The sequence below is a fragment of the Salmo trutta genome, chromosome 24 (assembly GCF_901001165.1).
Source record: "Salmo trutta chromosome 24, fSalTru1.1, whole genome shotgun sequence".
NCBI lineage: Eukaryota > Metazoa > Chordata > Actinopteri > Salmoniformes > Salmonidae > Salmo > Salmo trutta.
In genome coordinates, this window is record NC_042980.1 from 33,717,364 (window position 1) to 33,737,744 (window position 20,381).

Consider the following 20,381-nt stretch of genomic DNA (forward strand, 5'->3'; position numbering starts at 1 on the left):
TTGATTACTGGGGCCAATTGAAACCAAGACTATCTTTATGTTCAACAATGCAACGAGGAGGTGATTTATGAAAATTGCCAAGCAGCTGATGCTGCACAACACCATCAACATGGACCCACAAGACTGAGAGATAAAAAAGGAGGCAGAGTTATTAACAGAAAGAGGACAGCGTTGGGTGAGAGAGTGAGGGGAGGTGCTGGGTGAGAGAATGTACAGCATTTCTATTTCAGGCAATGACCACCTGATAACAACAGTGCTGAGGTGATGGAAATATATGGACGTCATTTGTACCAGAGCATGAGAGACAGATACACCTCTGTACTATATAGTCAGAAGGTGGTGCTTAGGATTTGTTGCTTTGCTTGTTTACTGCATAACAACAAACCCATGGTCTAAAGTCTAGGGATAATGCTTTTATCTAGGAATTAAATGCAATATATCTCAGATATATCTCTTTCTAAATGGCATTGGCATCGTTGCTTTATTTTTCTATTCAGAGGACTATTCAAATCATGTATCCAAGGCCGAAATAAAATAACATCTAAATAAAATGTAATGTTATTCGTCACATGCCTCGTAAACAACAGGTGTGGACTAACAGTGAAATGCTTACTTACAGGTCCTTCCCAACAATGCAGAGAGAACGAAAATAGAGAAATAATAGAAAAGTAAAAACAATGTCACGGCTTTCTTCGTCGGAGGACGATATAGCGAAATCGTCGTCCGAAAAGGTGGACCAATATGCAGCAGAGTTGGTGTTCATTTTCTTAATTTATTTACAAACGTTGAACATGGAAAAACAAGAAAACAATAAGCACGACAAATGACAGTGTTGCAGGCTAACAAAACACGCAATGCAAAAACAATCTCCCACAAATACAAGACAAACACACCCAACTAATATAGGACTTCCAATCAAAGGCAACACCAAACAGCTGCCTTCAATTGGAAGTCCACCCCAATTAACTCAACATAGAAACACACTCACTAGACTACACATAGAAATACATAAACATAGACCATAACTCAAAACCCGGAAATAATAAATCAAACACCCTCCTAACTAACACACCACCCTGAACCACATAAAACAAATACCCTCTGCCACGTCCTGACCAAACTACAATAACAATTAACCCTTATACTGGCCAGGACGTGACAGTATAGGTGCTTAAAGGTGCTAACCCCGGAAGCACCTTAAAAAACAAAAAAAACAAAAACCCACAACCCCAAACAACAAAACAAATTTCCCCTCTACTAAAAGGGAGGGAAGGGAGGGTGGCTGCCGTCAACGACGGCACTGTGCTACACCCCCCCTCCCCAACCCACCTATATCAGGAGGTGGCTCCGGTTCTGGCCGTTCCAGGCAGTCGGGCCACTCTGGCAGTTCGGGGCAGTCTGGCCAGTCCGGCGGCTCGGGGCAGTCTGGCCACTCCGGCGGCTCCGGGGCAGTCTGGCCACTCCGGCGGCTCGGGGCAGTCTGGCCACTCCGGCGGCTCCGGGGCAGTCTGGCCACTCCGGCGGCTCCGGGGCAGTCTGGCCACTCCGGCGGCTCCGGGGCAGTCTGGCCACTCCGGCGGCTCCGGGGCAGTCTGGCCACTCCGGCGGCTCCGGGGCAGTCTGGCCACTCCGGCGGCTCCGGGGCAGTCTGGCCACTCCGGCGGCTCCGGGGCAGTCTGGCCACTCCGGCGGCTCCGGGGCAGTCTGGCCACTCCGGCGGCTCCGGGGCAGTCTGGCCACTCCGGCGGCTCCGGGGCAGTCTGGCCACTCCGGCGGCTCCGGGGCAGTCTGGCCACTCCGGCGGCTCCGGGGCAGTCTGGCCACTCCGGCGGCTCCGGGGCAGTCTGGCCACTCCGGCGGCTCCGGGGCAGTCTGGCCACTCCGGCGGCTCCGGGGCAGTCTGGCCACTCCGGCGGCTCCGGGGCAGTCTGGCCACTCCGGCGGCTCCGGGGCAGTCTGGCCACTCCGGCGGCTCCGGGGCAGTCTGGCCACTCCGGCGGCTCCGGGGCAGTCTGGCCACTCCGGCGGCTTCGGGGCAGTCTGGCCACTCCGGCGGCTTCGGGGCAGTCTGGCCACTCCGGCGGCTTCGGGGCAGTCTGGCCACTCCGGCGGCTTCGGGGCAGTCTGGCCACTCCGGCGGCTCGGGGCAGTCTGGCCACTCCGGCGGCTCGGGGCAGTCTGGCCACTCCGGCGGCTCGGGGCAGTCTGGCCACTCCGGCGGCTCGGGGCAGTCTGGCCACTCCGGCGGCTCGGGGCAGTCTGGCCACTCCGGCGGCTCGGGGCAGTCTGGCCACTCCGGCGGCTCGGGGCAGTCTGGCCACTCCGGCGGCTCGGGGCAGTCTGGCCACTCCGGCGGCTCGGGGCAGTCTGGCCACTCCGGCGGCTCGGGGCAGTCTGGCCACTCCGGCGGCTCGGGGCAGTCTGGCCACTCCGGCGGCTCGGGGCAGTCTGGCCACTCCGGCGGCTCGGGGCAGTCTGGCCACTCCGGCGGCTCGGGGCAGTCTGGCCACTCCGGCGGCTCCTGACTAGTGGGTGGCTCTGGCGACTCTTCACTGACGGGCGGCTCTGGCGATTCCTCACTGGCGGGCGGCTCTGGCGACTGTTGACTGGCGGGCAGCTCTGGCGACTGTTGACTGGCGGGCAGCTCTGGCGACTGTTGACTGGCGGGCAGCTCTGGCGACTGTTGACTGGCGGGCAGCTCTGGCGACTGTTGACTGGCGGGCAGCTCTGGCGACTGTTGACTGGCGGGCAGCTCTGGCGACTGTTGACTGGCGGGCAGCTCTGGCGACTGTTGACTGGCGGGCAGCTCTGGCGACTGTTGACTGGCGGGCAGCTCTGGCGACTGTTGACTGGCGGGCAGCTCTGGCGACTGTTGACTGGCGGGCAGCTCTGGCGACTGTTGACTGGCGGGCAGCTCTGGCGACTGTTGACTGGCGGGCAGCTCTGGCGACTGTTGACTGGCGGGCAGCTCTGGTGACTGTTGACTGGCGAGGCTGGGTTTACACACTTGAAGCCTGGTGCGTGGTGCTGGTACTGGGCGTACCAGATTGGGAACACGCACCTCCAGGCTAGTGCGGGGAGCGGGAACAGGACGAGTCGGACTGGGCTCACGCACCACTGGCTTGGTGCGGGGAGCAGGAACGGGCCGGGCCGGACTGGGGACACGCACCACTAAACTGGTGCGGGGAGCAGGGACGGGCCGGACAGGACTGGGGACACGCACCACTAACCTGGTGCGGGGAGCAGGAACGGGCCGGGCTGGACTGGGGACACGCACCACTAACCTGGTGCGGGGAGCAGGAACGGGCCAGACAGGACTGTGAACACGTACTGGTGACCTGAAGCGTGGAGCCGGTTTAGCCACTCGTCTTGGCTGGATGCCCATCCTAGCACGGCATGTGCTGGGCATGTCCACCGGACGCACCGGGCTGTGCGGGCGCACTGGCGACACAGCGCTCAACTCCGCATACCATGGCTCCTCCTCCAGCTCTTCCCTCTGCAGGTCCTCAATCAACTGTCTCATCTTCGTCTCCTTCTCCGCCGTCATCCCCACGAGAGCAGTGGTCTGGGCTCTTCCTCTGCCCTTCCGGACCACCCCATTAGCCCCCCAAAAATAATTCTTGGGGGTGTCTTCCGGGCCTCCTTGACCGCCGCCTGCGACTCCGTCCACCGGCTGGCTTTACCTCCTCGACCTGGGAATCCTTCCGCCAGGGTCCTTTCCCCGACTTGATCTCCTCCCAGGTCCAGAACTCCTTCCCCTCGCGAGCCCTTCTCTCGCGCTCCTTTCTCTGCTGCTTGGTCCATTGTTGGTGGGAGATTCTGTCACGGCTTTCTTCGTCGGAGGACGATATAGCGAAATCGTCGTCCGAAAAGGTGGACCAATATGCAGCAGAGTTGGTGTTCATTTTCTTAATTTATTTACAAACGTTGAACACGGAAAAACAAGAAAACAATAAGCACGACAAATGACAGTTTTGCAGGCTAACAAAACACGCAATGCAAAAACAATCTCCCACAAATACAAGACAAACACACCCAACTAATATAGGACTTCCAATCAAAGGCAACACCAAACAGCTGCCTTCAATTGGAAGTCCACCCCAATTAACTAAACATAGAAACACACTCACTAGACTACACATAGAAATACATAAACATAGACCATAACTCAAAACCCGGAAATAATAAATCAAACACCCTCCTAACTAACACACCACCCTGAACCACATAAAACAAATACCCTCTGCCACGTCCTGACCAAACTACAATAACAATTAACCCTTATACTGGCCAGGACGTGACAAACAAGTAATAATAGATAGACAATAAGTAACGATAAAAGGGTAGCAGTACTCTCGATGTGTAGGGGTACGAGGTAATTGAGGTAAATACTGTATGTACAGTCGTGGCCAAAAGAGAATGACACAAATATTAATTTTCACAAAGTCTCCTACCTCAGTTTGTATGATGGCAATTTGCATATACTCCAGAATGTTATGAAGAGTGATCAGATGAATTGCAATTAATTGCAAAGTCCTTCTTTGCCATGCAAACGAACTGAATCCCCCCAAAAACATTTCCACTGCATTTCAGCCCTGCCACAAAAGGACCAGCTAACATCATGTCAGTGATTCTCTCATTAACACAGGTGTGAGTGTTGATGAGGACAAGGCTGGAGATCACTCTGTCTTCAAATCAAATCAATATCAAATGTATTTATATATCCCTTCTTACATCAGCTGATATCTCAAAGTGCTGTACAGAAACCCAGCCTAAAACCCCAAACAGCAAGCAATGCAGGTGTAGAAGCACGGTGGCTAGGAAAAACTCCCTAGAAAAGCCAAAACCTAGGAAGGAACCTAGAGAGGAACAAGGCAAGGAGGGGTGACCAGTCCTTTTCTGGTTGTGCCGGGTGGAGATTATAACAAAACATGGCCAAGATGTTCAAATGTTCATAAATGACTAGCATGGTCAAATAATAATAATCTCAGTAGTTGTTGAGGGTGCAACAAGTCAGCACCTCAAGAGTAAATGTCAGTTGGCTTTTCATAGCCAATCATTGAGAGTATCTCTACCGCTCCTGCTGTCTCTAGAGAGTTGAAAACAGCAGGTCTGAGACAGGTAGCACGTCCGGTGAACAGGTCAGGGTTCCATAGCTGCAGGCAGAACAGTTGAAACTGGAGCAGCAGCACGGCCAGGTGGACTGGGGACAGCAAGGAGTCATCATGTCAGGTAGTCCTGAGGCATGGTCCTAGGGCTCAGGTCCTCCGAGAGAGAGAAAGAAAGAAAGAGAGAAAGAAAGAAGGAAAGAAAGAGAGAATTAGAGAGAGCATACTTAAATTCACACAGGACACCGGATAAGACAGGAGAAATACTCCAGATATAACAGACTGACCCTAGCCCCACGATACATAAACTACTGCAGCATAAATACTGGAGGTTGAGACAGGAGGAGACACTGTGGCCCCATCCGATGATACCCCCGGACAGGGCCAAACAGGAAGGATATAACCCCACCCACTTTGCCAAAGCACAGCCCCCACACCACTAGAGGGATATCTTAAACCACCAACTTACCATCCTGAGACAAAGAAGAGTATAGCCCACAAAGATCTCCGCCACGGCTTAACCGAAGGGGGGGGCGCCAACGCAGACAGGAAGACCACGTCAGTGACTCAACCCACTCAAGTAACGCACCCCCCCTAGGGACGGCATGGAAGAACACCAATAAGCCAGTGACTCAGCCCCTGTAATAGGGTTAGAGGCAGAGAATCCCAGTGGAGAGGGGAACCGGCCAGGCAGAGACAGTAAAGTTGGTTCGTTGCTCCAGAGCCTTTCCGTTCACCTTCACACTCCTGGGCCAGACTACACTCAATCATAGGACCCACTGAAGAGATGAGTCTTCAGTAAAGACAAAGACTTAAGGGTCCAAGCAAAATACCAGCCTTAGTAGAGTTTAACATTTACTAGGCCTTTGACTCTACAGCACTCACCAGTTTTCTTCCCAAAAGTTCATAGGTCATTCCTGTAGACTGCCCAAAACTAGTGCATTACAGCTGTAGACTTATCATATAGTTATCAACTTAGGATAGTGCCTAAGCAACACACCAAGTAGGAAAACCCTAGATATGGCATTAGAGACAATGCCATGATAATCATTTTGCCAGAACATTGGACGTATATAGAATACAGTCCAATTAGATGATTTTGTGTGAGAACTATATTTTGTATATATTTTGTTTATGCTTTCATTCCTTTCCATGTTCAGTTCCTTTGACACTTAGGAAGTGATAGAGCCATAAACAAAGTCCCCATACAACCATCACTTAGTGCCACAACCCCGCTCATTGGGGAATGAATGTAATTATATATATTTCATGAGTGTGTGTGCGTTGTTAACATCTGCCTAAGTTACTGCCCAGATCTTCCAGTCTGGACAACGGGTCCGGAACGGCGACCCCAAATCTGGACACCCACGGCCTATCCTTGTGGCGGCATGCCCGCTGTCAGAGAGCCTACCAAGGTAAACCACCAGAGGGGGTCACCGCAACGGCGATCACCAACCAGGACATCCCCTGCCCCTTCCTGGGGTACTTTGCAGCTTCCAGGGAACCTACCAAGGTACACCACTAGAGGGGACCGCAACAGCGATCACCAACCGGACATCACTGCCCATCCTTGTGGTGGAGTGCTCTGATTTCAGAGAGCCTACCAAGTTCAACCACCAGAGGGGACTGCAAGGATGATCTACAAATGGGACATCACGTGGTCATGATTTTATGTTGATTTGTAACTTGCAGGACAAACAAGGTCCAAACCACCAGGGGGGGGTATGTCATGACGTTGCCCTCTTTGGGTTTTCTATACATCATCCCCCTACCTCTGTCTCCCCCACCCAGGCTCTGTGAGAGCAGTCGTAAATTCCTAAGAAAATGTCCTGCCTCATGGCCACAGTATAAGGAGAGAGTGGGTTTCTTAGAAAGAACCCAGGAATTCTTCCACCTCACAGGACTGGAGAACCAAACGACATTTATGTTCTGGAGAAGGTATAAAAGATCGGTGAAGAATCCAGCTACGAACTGGTCCGTTTGGTACAGTTTTGTGAAGCTCATGAGAGACAATACGGCCACATTTCCCTGGCTCTGTTTATATAATAGCCTCAGTTGTGAGACTTACATCTAATGGTTGTATACAAATGAATGAATAAGGATAAAGCTATTTGGAATATGTTGGGATGCTTGTAAGATGTTAATGTGAGAGAATTGTATTTCTGTTTAAAGTTTCACCAAATCATCGGCACACCCCCATGAACAGACGGGACCTGGCATCATGAGACAGCCTTTTCTATGTTCCGAATATAATCCCCTCCCAGATTTTCTATCACCAGATCGAGCTTACCTCCATTACGAGTGGCTAAAGGTTAGAGACCATGCATTCCTCGTTCTGAACTTTAACCATACCACGTGGTTAGACTATTGATACCGACAGAATAATAACAAGACTTTGATATTAATTACTAGTCTGCAGCTTGGAATTCGGTATCATTGAACGCGAAGACCGACGAAACATCTGTCCTATAACGACATTAATGAATGTCACTTTGAAATATCCATTCTAACCGAGAGAGAGAGAGAGAGAGAGAACGCGAGGACAAAACTCTCCAACAGAACAAACTTTTCAACAAAGATCCTGACGACACACTGAGCGTAAATATATGTATTGATTGCAATTGTTCCCGAATGAGTGAGCGTTCCTGTGCAAAGGATTAGCATATCAATTGTTATAATTATCAACTCTTTTGTCTAACAAGCCGCCATGCCGGTTTAGCCCACTAGGGCACATTCTCCTATCATTTCCTTGTAACATATCTGTTTTTTATGCATTTCTGTGAATTACTTAGTAAATACATGATTTTAAGACTAATGATGTATGGATGACTCATAGTGAAGACTGGGTACGTGCAGATAACCAACAATTTCCGAAGTTTGGAATGAGACTGACGAGGTAAAAAAAAATACATCATTAATCAGAAGACTAATAGATCAGATATTATAATATCTGAAAGTTATATTAGGAAAATTATAACTTTGTAATCTCAATATTTTCCTTGGTGCCCCGACCTCCTAGTTATTTACAGTTACACGATTAATCAGTTTCATCGCGTAATAATAATTACAGAGTTATTTGATAAACATGTCTTCCGTTTTAATGATGCCAAAGACACGACATGGTCTAGGACAGTGGTAGTAGAATATACTTACAGTGGATGTCTATGGTCTAGGACAGTGGTAGTAGAATATACTTACAGTGGATGTCTATGGTCTAGGACAGTGGTAGTAGAATATACTTACAGTGGATGTCTATGGTATATGACAGTGGTAGTAGAATATACTTACAGTGGATGTCTATGGTCTAGGACAGTGGTAGTAGAATATACTTACAGTGGATGTCTATGGTATATGACAGTGGTAATAGAATATACTTACAGTGGATGTCTATGGTCTGGGACAGTGGAAGTAGAATATACTTACAGTGGATATTTATCCTGTAGTTGTAGGTCTTCTCTGTTACCAGGGCAGACTGGTTGACCACACACTTGACCTGCTGCTGATTGGCTACTCTGGTTGGCACCCCAAGCAGGTGGCTGAGCACAGTGGAGGTTCCGTTGTCGTGCTGGGTGGAGTTAGTCACCTTTCTCAACAAACTGTCCAATGCAACAGTGTTCCACCTCACTTCTTCTGCCTGTGGCTTGGCACCAGCATCCACACAGGTTGCAAATATAACCTCATCCTCCCCAACAACAGGAAGAGCATTGACTGTCACTCTCACTACTGGAGGAACTATGACCAGAAAACAAACAAACAGAGAATAGAAAACATGAACAAGTCACTAATTATAAATGTGGAACTATACATGGAAAAACAACCAAACACACACGCACAGCCCGTCATGTGAAACTTGATCAAATGCTCATGTCACATGACCAACAAACTTTAAATAAACACTTTTATGTTCTCTATCTGGCCAATTGCAATATACATCATTAGTAGCTATACATTTACTGTATTGTAGGTTTGACTTGGAGTCCACAGAGCCAGGAATGGCTGATATCACAGGATGCACTGGAAGGGAGTCAGCCCGGTGGAGGAGTGTCAAAGTTCTGGGCGTATTCCGCCCAGGGAAGGAACTGGATCCACTCACCCTGTCAGTCCTGGCAGTGACTCCTTAGGAACCTCCCCAGTTCCTGGTCGGTCCACTCCACCTGCCCATTGGACTGAGGCCCGGTACCCCTCCTCTGGAAGGCCGTAGTACCGGAAGACCTTCTGGAATAGTGCCTCAGCAACCTGGAGAGCGGTAGGTATACCAGAGAGAGAGATAAAACGGAAGGATTTAGAGAATGTTTCAACCTAATAGTGGTAAAACAATCAGAAAGGGGGAGATCAGTTAAGTCTATGGACAGATTTGACCAAGGCCGCTGAGGCATGGAAAGGGGAAGTAGTTTCCCTGTTGGAGTGTGCCGGGGAGATTTGGATTGGGTACATTTGGAGCATGAGTTGACATAGTAGGCGACAACCTGCACCAAGGTGGGCCACCAGTATTTCTCGGAGAGGGATTGGATGTTGTGGGTGATACCTGGTGTCCAGTGGCGAGGGATGTGTGCCCAGGTCAACAGCCAATCTCTCACCACAGTGGGGACATAGATACGTTCTGGAAGGCAGGTAACTGGTGGATGTCCACATCTACATCCCAAAACACAGGGCCAATGATACAGGAGGACCAATTGATGGGCTGGAGGGCACTTACAGGACTCTCAACCGGCGTAGAACCACAGGGTACAGAAAAGCAGGTCCTCCGGCATCCTGGTCCACAGGCGGTGATTGTCATCCTCAACCAGGAGGTGGTGGGGTTGGGACGTTGGAACCACGGGAGGCTGAGGATTGCATTGTGTACGGGTGAGGTATTGATGAGGAAGGGAATGGTTCCCATGGTGAGGGTGAGTGGTGCTGTGACGTGAGTAATTGTGCCAGATCCCAATGGTCGCATATACAGGGCTTGGACAGGAAAAGGAGAGGGGGTATGAAGTTAAGTTCAGGGAGGATGCGAGGTCCTGGTCGATTAAGTCTCTACACTAAAGCTGTAGATACAACACTTGAGGGACAGCCAGCCTGTGAAATGCGAACCAGAAAGAGTTTGGCAGAAAACAATGATAATGGAATACTCACGCCTACCCTGGGAGACGGAAGGTCACGGGGTTGCACCTCTGCTCTAGTGGACCCTGGGTAAGGACGCACCGGACACCGCTGAAGCATTTGCCCATCCTGGCCGCAATAGGGATTGACAGCAGATGCTTCTTCCTAGCAACCCTCCCATGAATGGCATTTTGATTTAGTGTTCTTCTTATTGTTGAAGCATGCACAGTTACCTGAGATGCAGTACGGGAGGTCTGCAAATCTCTAGATGTTATGTTTGGATTGGCTTTTACCTGATTTATTATTGTTCTTGTGGCGCTTGGTGATATTTTGGAAGCGTGTCCACTTCTAGGCCGAGTTGCTGTCATGTGAAGTGCTCTCTATTTATAAATGATTTGCCGAGAGAGAGAGAGAGAGAGAGAGAGAGAGAGAGAGAGAGAGAGAGAGAGAGAGAGAGAGAGAGAGAGAGAGAGAGAGAGAGAGAGAGAGAGAGAGAGAGAGAGAGAGAGAGAGAGAGAGAGAGAGAGAGAGAGAGAGAGAGAGAGAGAGAGAGAGAGAGAAGTTTCTAAAACTGTTTGAATGGTGTCTGTGAGTATAACAGAACTCTTGGACCACAATAAAAAAAATTGTGAACACAATAACTACCGTGGGATATGGGTCAACATCAAACTTGGGAAAATCCTCTGCAATATCATTAACAGCAGGCTAGTTCATTTCCTCAGTACAAACAATATACTGAGCAAATGTCAAAATGGCTTTTTACCAAATTATCGTACGACAATTAAGTAAAATGTCTACTGTTTGCTGATGATCTGGTGCTTCTGTCACCAACCAAGGAGGGCCGACAGTAGCACCTAGATCTTCTGCACAGATTCTGTCAGACCTGGGCTCTGACAGTAAATCTCAGTAAGACAAAAATAATGGTGTTCCAAAAAAGGTCCAAATTCCATCTAGACTCCATTGCCCTAGAGCTAACAACAAAACGATACATACCTTGGCCTAAACATCAGCGCCCCAGGTAACTTCCACAAAGCTGTGAACAAGCTTAGAAGCACGAAGGGCCTTCTATTCCATCAAAAGAAACATCAAATTTGACATACCAATTAGGATCTGGCTAAAAATACATACATACCTTGGCTAAAAATAGCTTGGCTAAAAATATCAGTTATAGAGCCCATTGCCCTTTATGGTTGTGAGGTCTGGGGTCTGCTCACAAACCAAGAATTGACCAAATGGGACAAACACCAAATTGAAACTCTGCATGCAGAATTCTACAGAAATATCCTCAGTGTACAACGTAAAACACCAAATAATGCATGCAGAGCAGAATTAGGCCGACACCCGCTAATTATTGGATTCCAGAAAAGAGCCGTCAAATTCTACAGCTGCCTAAAAGGAAGTGATTCCCAAACCTTCCATACCAAAGCCATCACCTACAGAGAGATGAACCTGGAGAAGAGTCCCTTAAGCAAGCTGGTCCTGAGGCTCTGTTCACAAACACAAACATGCCGCATGGAGACCCAGGACAGCAACACAATTAGACCCAATCAAATCATGAGAAAACAAAAAGAGTTCTTTCTAATGTGTCAAGTAATTAACAAAAAAACTGAGCAAACTAGAATGCTATTTGGCCCTAAACAGAGAGTACACACTGGCCCAAACTTAATGAAAGCTTTGACTATGTACAGACTCGGTGAGCATTGCCTTGCTATTGAGAAACACCGCCGTAGGCAGACCTGGCTCTCAAGAGAAGACAGGCTATGTGCACACTGCCCACAAAATGAGTTGGAAACTAAGCTGCGCTTCCTAACCTCCTGCCAAATCTATGACCATATTAGAGACACATATTTGGCATTGTTTAAAGTGACAAGTGATACATTTATTACATCCAATTTTTTATTATTAACCTCTCTAGGGTAGGGGGCAGTATTTTTACGGCCGGATGAAAAATGTCCCCAAATTAAACGGCATACTACTCGGGCCCAGGAACTGGAATATGCATATTATTAGTAGATTTGGATAGAAAACGCTCTGAAGTTTCTAAAACTGTTTGAATGATGTCTGTGAGTATAACAGAACTCATATGGCAGGCAAAAACCTGATAAAAATCTAAGCAGGAAGTGAGAACTCTGGTGCTTGTAGTCCTTTCAAGTCATTGCCAATCGAACACACAGTGAGTTAGGGTTCATTTTGCACTTCCTAAGGCTTCCACTAGATGTCCACAGTCGTTAGGAAGTTGTTTGAAGCGTCTACGATGAACAGAGACCGAATGAGAAGGCTGGGAACTTGCTCACCAAGGGAATGACATCACTTCATTGGGGCGCATTCACGAGGGTGGATCCTCCGTTCCAAAACCTTTTTCAAGACACAGGAACCGTCCGGTTGAAATATTACTGAATCTTCACGTTCTAAAGGCCCTAAAGATTGATGTTTTACAACGTTTGACATGTTTGAACGAACGTGAATACAATTTTTTTAAACTTTTCGTCGTAACATTTTCCGCGCGCACATTTGGAGTAGCTGAAGTGAACGCGTGAACAACAATAAGCTATTTGCACATAAATTATGGATTTTATCGAACAAAACAACATTTGTTGAGTACCTGAGATTCGTGGAAGTGCTTTCTTATGAAGATCATCAAAGGTAAGTGAATATTTCTAATACTATTTATTATTTTAGATGACTCCAACATGGCGGCTATCTGTATTGCCTAGTGTTTTTTTATGAGCACAGTACTCAGATTATTGCAAAGTGTGATTTCCCAGTAAAGTTATTTGGAAATTTGGCAATGCGGTTGCATTCAGGAGATGTTAATCTATAATTCTTTTAATTACATTTTAATATATTATCAATGTTATGACGAGTATTTTTGTAGATTGTGGTGCTGATTCACCTGCAGTATTGGAGGCAAAATATTTTCTGAACGTCACGCGCTAATGTAAAATACTGTTTTTATATATAAATATGAACTTAATCGAACAAAAAAATGCATGTATTGTATAACATAATGTCCTAGGAGTGTTATCTGATGAAGATCGTCAAAGGTTAGTGCTTCATTTAGCTGTGTTTTGGGAATTTGTGATGCATGCTAGTTGCTTAGAAAATGGCTGTGTGGTTATTGTGTCGATGTACTCTCCTAACATAATCTAATGTTTTGCTTTCGCTGTAAGGCCTTTTGGAAATCGGATAACGTGGTTCGATTCAGAAGTGTATCTATAAAATGGTGTAAAATAGTCCTATGTTTGAGAACTTTGAATTATGACATTTTTTTGGTTTAAATCTGGTGCTCTAATTTTCACTGGCTGTTGAATAGTGTGGGAGGATTTCGTCCCACCTCCCCTAGAGAGGATTATTAACCTCTCTAGGGTAGGTGGCACCAAATCGTCCCACCTACGTAACAGCCAGTGGAATCCCGTGGCGCGTTATTCAAATACTTTAGAAATGCTATTACTTCAATTTCTCAAACATATGACTATTTTAAAGCATTTTAAAGACAAGACTCTCGTTAATCTAACCACACTGTCCGATTTCAAAAAGGCTTTACAACGAAAGCAAAACATTAGATTATGTCAGCAGAGTACCCAGCCAGAAATAATCAGACACCCATTTTTCAAGCTAGCATATAATGTCACAAAAACCCAGAAGACAGCTAAATGCAGCACTAACCTTTGATGATCTTCATCAGATGACACACCTAGGACATTATGTTATACAATACATGCATGTTTTGTTCAATGAAGTTCATATTTATATCAAAAACCAGCTTTTTACATTAGCATGTGACGTTCAGAACTAGCACACCCCCCGCAAACTTCCGGCGAATTTACTAACAATTTACTAAATTACTCACGATAAACGTTCACAAAAAGCATAACAATTATTTTAAGAATTATAGATACAGAACTCCTCTATGCACTCGATATGTCCGATTTTAAAATAGCTTTTTGGTGAAAGCACATTTTGCAATATTTTAAGTAGATAGCCCGGCATCACAGGGCTAGCTATTTAGACACCCAGCAAGTTTAGCCTTCACCAAACTCCGATTTACTATTAGAAAAGTTTGATTACCTTTGGTGTTCTTCGTCAGAATGCACTCCCAGGACTTCTACTTCAATAACAAATGTTGGTTTGGTCCCAAATAATCCACAGTTATGTTCAAACAGCGGCGTTTTGTTCATGCGTTCAAGACACTATCCGAATGGTAAATAAGGGTTACGAGCACGGCGCATTTCGTGACAAAAAAAATCTAAATATTCCATTACCGTACTTCGAAGCATGTCAACCGCTGTTTAAAATCAATTTTTATGCCATTTTTCTTGTAAAAAAGCGATAATATTCCGACCGGGAATCTGCGTTTAGGTAAATAGACGAAAGAAAATAAAGCACAGGAGCGACTCGTGTACGCGCCTAAGCCCATTATCCTCTTATCGGCCACTTGCCAAAAGCGCAAATGTGTTTCAGCCTGGGGCTGGAATGACATCATTCAGCTTTTTCCCGGGCTCTGAGAGCCTATGGGAGCCGTAGGAAGTGTCACGTTACAGCAAAGATCCTCAGTCTTCAATAAACAGAGACAAGAAGAACAAGATCTTGTCAGAGAGGGCACTTCCTTTAAGGAATCTTCTCAGGTTTTTGCCTGCCATATGAGTTCTGTTATACTCACAGACACCATTCAAACAGTTTTAGAAACTTTATGGTGTTTTCTATCCAAAGCCAATAATTATATGCAGATTCTAGTTACTGGGTAGGAGTAGTAACCAGATTAAATGGGGTACATTTTTTATCCGGCCGTGTAAATACTGCCCCCTAGACCTAACAGGTTAAAGTGGCTAGAGATTTGAGTCAGTATGTTGGCAGCAGCCACTCAATGTTAGTGATGGCTGTTTAACAGTCTGATGGCCTTTGACAGAAGCTGTTTCAGTCTCTCAGTCCCAGCTTTGATGCACCTGTACTGACCTCGCCTTCTGGATGGTAGCGGGGTGAACAGGCAGTGGCTCGGGTGGTTGTTGTCCTTGATGATCTTTTTGGCCTTCTTGTGACATCGGGTGGTGTAGGTGTCTTGGAGGGCAGGTAGTTTGCCCCCGGTGATACGTTGCGCGGACCTCACTACCCTCTGGAGAGCCTTGAGGTTGTGGGCGGAGCAGTTGCCGTACCAGTTGGTGATACAGCCCGACAGGATGCTCTCAATTGTGCATCTGTAAAAGTTTGTGAGTGCTTTTGGTGACAAGCCACATTTCTTCAGCCTCCTGAGGTTGAAGAGGCGCTGCTGCGCCTTCTTCACCACACTGTCTGTGTGGGTGGACCATTTCAGTTTGTCCGTGATGTATACGCCATATACATACTCACTCACACACCCACACTACACTGTCACTCCCACACAAATCCCTCACACATTCAAACACTACATACGTACACATAACACACACGTATAACGACACAACATAAAACACACATACAGTTAAAGTCGGAAGTTTACATACACTTAGGTTGGAGTAATTAAAACTTGTTTCTCAACCAATCCACAAATTTCTCGTAAAGAAACTATAGTTTTGGCAAGTCGGTTAGGACATCTACTTTGTGCATGACACAAGTAATTCTTCCAACAATTGTTTACAGACAGATTATTTCACGTATTATTCACTGTATCACAATTCAAGTGGGTCAGAAGTTTACATACACTAAGTTGACTGTGCCTTTAAACAGCTTGTAAAATTCCAGAAAATTATGTCATGTCTTTCGAAGCTTCTGATAGGCTAATTGACATCATTTGAGTCAGTTGGAGGTGTACCTGTAGATTTATTTCAAGGCCTACCTTCAAACTCATTGCCTCTTTGCTTGACATCATGGAAAAATCTAAAGAAATCAGCCAAGACCTCAGAAAACAAATTGTAGACCTCCACAAGTCTGGTTCATCCCTGGGAGCAATTTCGAAACACCTGAAGTTACCACGCTCATCTGTACAAACAATAGTATGCAAGTATAAACGCCATGCGGCCACGCAGCCTTCATACCACTCAGGAAGGAGACGCGTTCTTTGGTGCGAAAAGTGCGAATCAATCCCAGAACAACAGCAAAGGACCTTGTGTAGATGCTGGAGGAAACAGATACAAAAGTATCTATATCCACAATGAAACGAGTCCTATATCAACATAACCTGAAAGGCCACCCAGCAAGGACGAAGCCACTGCTCCAAAACCGCCATAAAAAAGACAGACTACGGTTTGCAACTGCACATGAGGACAAAGATCATACTTATGTCCTCTGGTCTGATGAAACAAAAATAGAACTGTTTAGCCATAATGACCATCGTTATGTTTGGAGGAAAAAGGGGGAGTCTTGCAAGCCGAAGAACACCATCCAAACCATGAAGAATGGGGGTGGCAGCATAATGTTGTGGGGGTGATTTGCTGCAGGAAGGACTGGTGCACTTCACAAAATAGATGGCATCATGGGGAGGAAAACATTGTGGATATATTGAAGCAACATCAAGACATCAGTCAGGAAGTTAAAGCTTGGTTGCAAATGGGTCTTCAAATGGACAATGACCCCAAGCATATTTCCAAAGTTGTGGCAAAATGGCTTAAGGACAACTAAGTCAAGGTATTGCAGTGGCCATCACAAATCAAAATCAAATCAAATGTATTTATATAGCCCTTCTTATATAAGCTGATATATCAAAGTGCTGTACAGAAACCCAGCCTAAAACCCCAAACAGCAAACAATGCAGGTGTAGAAGCACGGTGGCTAGGAAAAACTCCCTAGAAAGGCCAGAATCTAGGAAGAAACCTAGAGAGTAGCCAGGCTATGAGGGGTGGCCAGTCCTCTTCTGGCTGTGCCGGGTAGAGATTATAACAGAACATGGCCGAGATGTTCAAATGTTCATAAATGACCAGCATGATCATATAATAGTAATCACAGTGAACAGGTCAGGTTTCCATAGCCACAGGCAGAACAGTTAAAACTGGAGCAGCAGCACGGCTAGGTGGACTGAGGACAACAAGGATTCATCATGCCAGGTAGTCCTGAGGCATGGTCCTAGGGCTCAGGTCCTCCGAGAGAGAGAAAGAAAGAAAGAGAGAATTAGAGAGAGCATACTTAAATTCACACAGAACACCGGATGAGACAGGAGAAATACTCCAGATATAACAGACTGACCCTAGCCCCCCGATACATAAACTACTGCAGCATAAATACTGGAGGCTGAAACAGGAGGGGTCAGGAGACACAAAGCCCTGACCTCAATCCCATAGAAAATTTGTGGGCAGAACTGAAAAAGCTTGTGCGAGCAAGGAGGCCTACAAACCTGACTCAGTTACACCAGTTCTGTCAGGTGGAATGGGCCAAAATTCACCCATCTTATTGTGGGAAGCTTGGTGAAGGCTACCCAAAACGTTTGGCCCAAGATAAACAATTTAAAGGCATTGCTACCAAATACTAATTGAGTGCATGTAAACTTCTGACCCACTGGGAATGTGATGAAAGAAATAAAAGCTGAAATAAATCATTCTCTCTACTATTATTCTGACATTTCACATTCTTGTGATCCTAACTGACCTAAGACAGGGAAATGTTTACTAGGATTAAATGTCAGGAATTTTGAAAAACTGAGTTTAAATGTACTTTGCTAAGGTGTATGTAAACTTCCGACTTCAACTGTGTATGTCTTAACAAGGTGTTAGGCCACCACGACCTGCCAGGTCAGCTTCAATGCGCCTTCACATCGATTCTAAGAGTAGACAGAGTAACAGTTCTCAGAGTAACAGCATATTAATCAATTTAGGAACTTGACCAGAGGCTTAGCTACTAGCATTCAGTTCTGAATCTGGTGTAGAGGGCTGAGGTTTGTAAACAGTTACTTACTTATTTACATTTACGTCATTTAGCATACGCTCTTATCCACAGCGACTTACAGTAGTGAATGCATACATTTCATTAAAAAAAAATGTATGTACTGGTCCCCCATGTGAATCAAACCCACAACCCTGGCGTTGCAAACACCATGCTCTACCAACTGAGCCACACGGGACCTATTTAAGAAAAAGAGCTTCAATGTCCGTTCTCATATCTCTTTGTCTTGGTAGTTCTTTTTACAGTTTTTTGTTTTCATCCATCTCTCTGTATTACTCCTCTGTCACTGGTTACACATCCCAAAGGGGTGTAAACATATAACACGTAAACATATAATAATAATAATAATAATAATAATAATAATATAGAATAATAATAATAATGATAATAATACAATAATACTATAATAAAAGGTAGACTCAGACTCAAACTTCTGAATGATTTTTAACAGTTTACAATATGTTCAAAAGCACTGAAACTAAAGAGTAGTTAAAAATATATTCTCAGGAAGGAAACAACTGCTAACCGTCTAGCAGACATTCTAAATATCATTCTTTATCTCTGATGCAAGTTTGGTGATTGCAACAAACTGGTTTTCAGGAAGGAAACAACTGCCAACTGTCACTGACTTCCTTCTTTCTTCTTCTCCTTTTTTGAGTGGTCAAACAGCTACTGTTCATTGCAGTGCCTGGTCACTAGAGATATTGGATTATTTTTAATCTCACCGAATAACGAAATGCATGTCCCACTTAGTATAGTATAGGTTTAATTAGCATCCAACCAATCAGTATGTGTAAATTAAACCAACACAAAGAAATGTACACTAGTAATGTACACACACACACACACCAACCACTACCACCCCTAAACATGTCTCTTCTTGTTGATTAAAAGGCAGAAGTGCACACTAGGTTAATCTTTAGGAATGCTTTAACTTGATAAGAATTAACGTATTTTGGAAGATTTGGTTGGGAGTAGGTTGAGGCTAAAACAGTTCATGGATCTGGAGGGAATTCATCTGCCTTGAACCCCCATGTGGTCTATAAGAGCCACTCCCATATCATCAATCAAGCAGACAGAACAGAGCCACAACGACCAGGAAACAGCTTGTCCCTGTGTGTTCCTAGTTCCAAGGCTGAAATACAAGGACTTTACAGTGCACGAACCAAAGCAAGACCTTGTGAAAATTGTGTACATTTTTAACACTCTCTTTCTAACCTGCATTCTAACAATTAACTTAGTGAAAAGATCTGCATTGTAACTAGACCTGCATTCTAGCTAATAATATAGGGGAAAGACCTGCATTCTAGCTGCTAACTACCTACAGTAACTACTGGTGGACAAACATGCCATGCTACACTAATACTAGTCTAAAACAACAAATAATACAGGGTTCATCAGGGATAGAGTTAATGCATGGATCATAAGGCAACTGTTAGTGTAGCTTCTGTCCCCAGTGGCTCACTAGCTATGGGTAGGCTAGTGGGTAGAGCATTGGACTAGTAACTGAAAGGTTGCAAGATCAAATCCCAGAGCTGACAAGATAAAAATCTGTTGTTTTGCCCCTGAACAAGGCAGTTAAACCACTGTTCTTAGGCTGTCATTGAAAATAAGAATTTGTTCTTAACTGACTTGCCAAGTTAGGTAAAAAAAAAAATAGCCACACCTTTGGTTTCATGGTTCCTCTTATAACTGCTCCCTGTACCAAGACTACATAAGGCTGCATAATATGAAGGAACACATGTTTGAGCAGCTAGAGCACCAGCATCAGTCAGGGTTTGGCTAGTCATTACTGACAATATTCTCCATTTGTACATGTTATTTAGATTATACCTGGCCTCCAATTAGTTGGCTTCAACATGCACCATTCATATATACATACTGTTACGAATCCCTTTGGCCCTGCAGTCTAGGGGGGATGGTAACGAGACCGTAACATAAATCATGCAAATTATAATAGTGATAAGAAACAGTGAGAACCAATAACCACAGACAACTACAATCTACCGTCAAACTCTAATGGTTTATTTATAAACACACGGTAATGGGGTGTGAGAAAAGGGGCTGAGCTGGAACCAAGCAAAGAAACAATAAGCCAAAAACACCCCTAAGCTAGACTAGCCTATTTCAAGAACAGTTAGCTAACTAACCAAAAATACAGAGGGTGGTCCGCCCAGTTCTAACTAGGGTACTTAGACACAGTATTCCTACGGGTAATGTATGCCCATGGGCGACTTGTCTTGGTACCCCCTTTTCCCACCAAACAAACAATCAAACAACAAAACAATACTCACAGGATTACCGGACAAATGTGACATGCAGTTGCAAAAACAAAAGAGATCAATA

At 45.6% G+C, this 20,381-nt stretch overlaps 1 protein-coding gene across 5 annotated transcripts; it reads right to left on the minus strand.

Moving 5' to 3' along the window:
- Window positions 1–5,227: 5,227 nt before the first annotated feature.
- LOC115161168 (uncharacterized) lies at window positions 5,228–11,645 on the minus strand. Of its 5 annotated transcripts, XM_029711947.1 has the most exons (6): window positions 11,184–11,645; window positions 10,484–10,570; window positions 10,230–10,355; window positions 9,805–9,931; window positions 9,202–9,344; window positions 8,184–8,840 (listed from the first exon to the last, which is right to left on the minus strand). In XM_029711947.1, the coding sequence occupies exons 3-6, from the start codon at window positions 10,316–10,318 to the stop codon at window positions 8,786–8,788; spliced, it is 414 nt and encodes a 137-aa protein (XP_029567807.1). In that variant the 5' UTR covers window positions 10,319–10,355; window positions 10,484–10,570; window positions 11,184–11,645; the 3' UTR covers window positions 8,184–8,785. The 5 variants fall into 5 exon arrangements, 3 of the variants coding, with proteins under 3 accessions (XP_029567807.1, XP_029567805.1, XP_029567806.1); XR_003869194.1 differs by lacking the exon at window positions 11,184–11,645 and adding an exon at window positions 5,228–5,265 and having other exon boundaries at window positions 8,532–8,840; window positions 10,224–10,584; XR_003869193.1 differs by lacking the exon at window positions 11,184–11,645 and having other exon boundaries at window positions 10,224–10,584.
- Window positions 11,646–20,381: the final 8,736 nt, after the last annotated feature.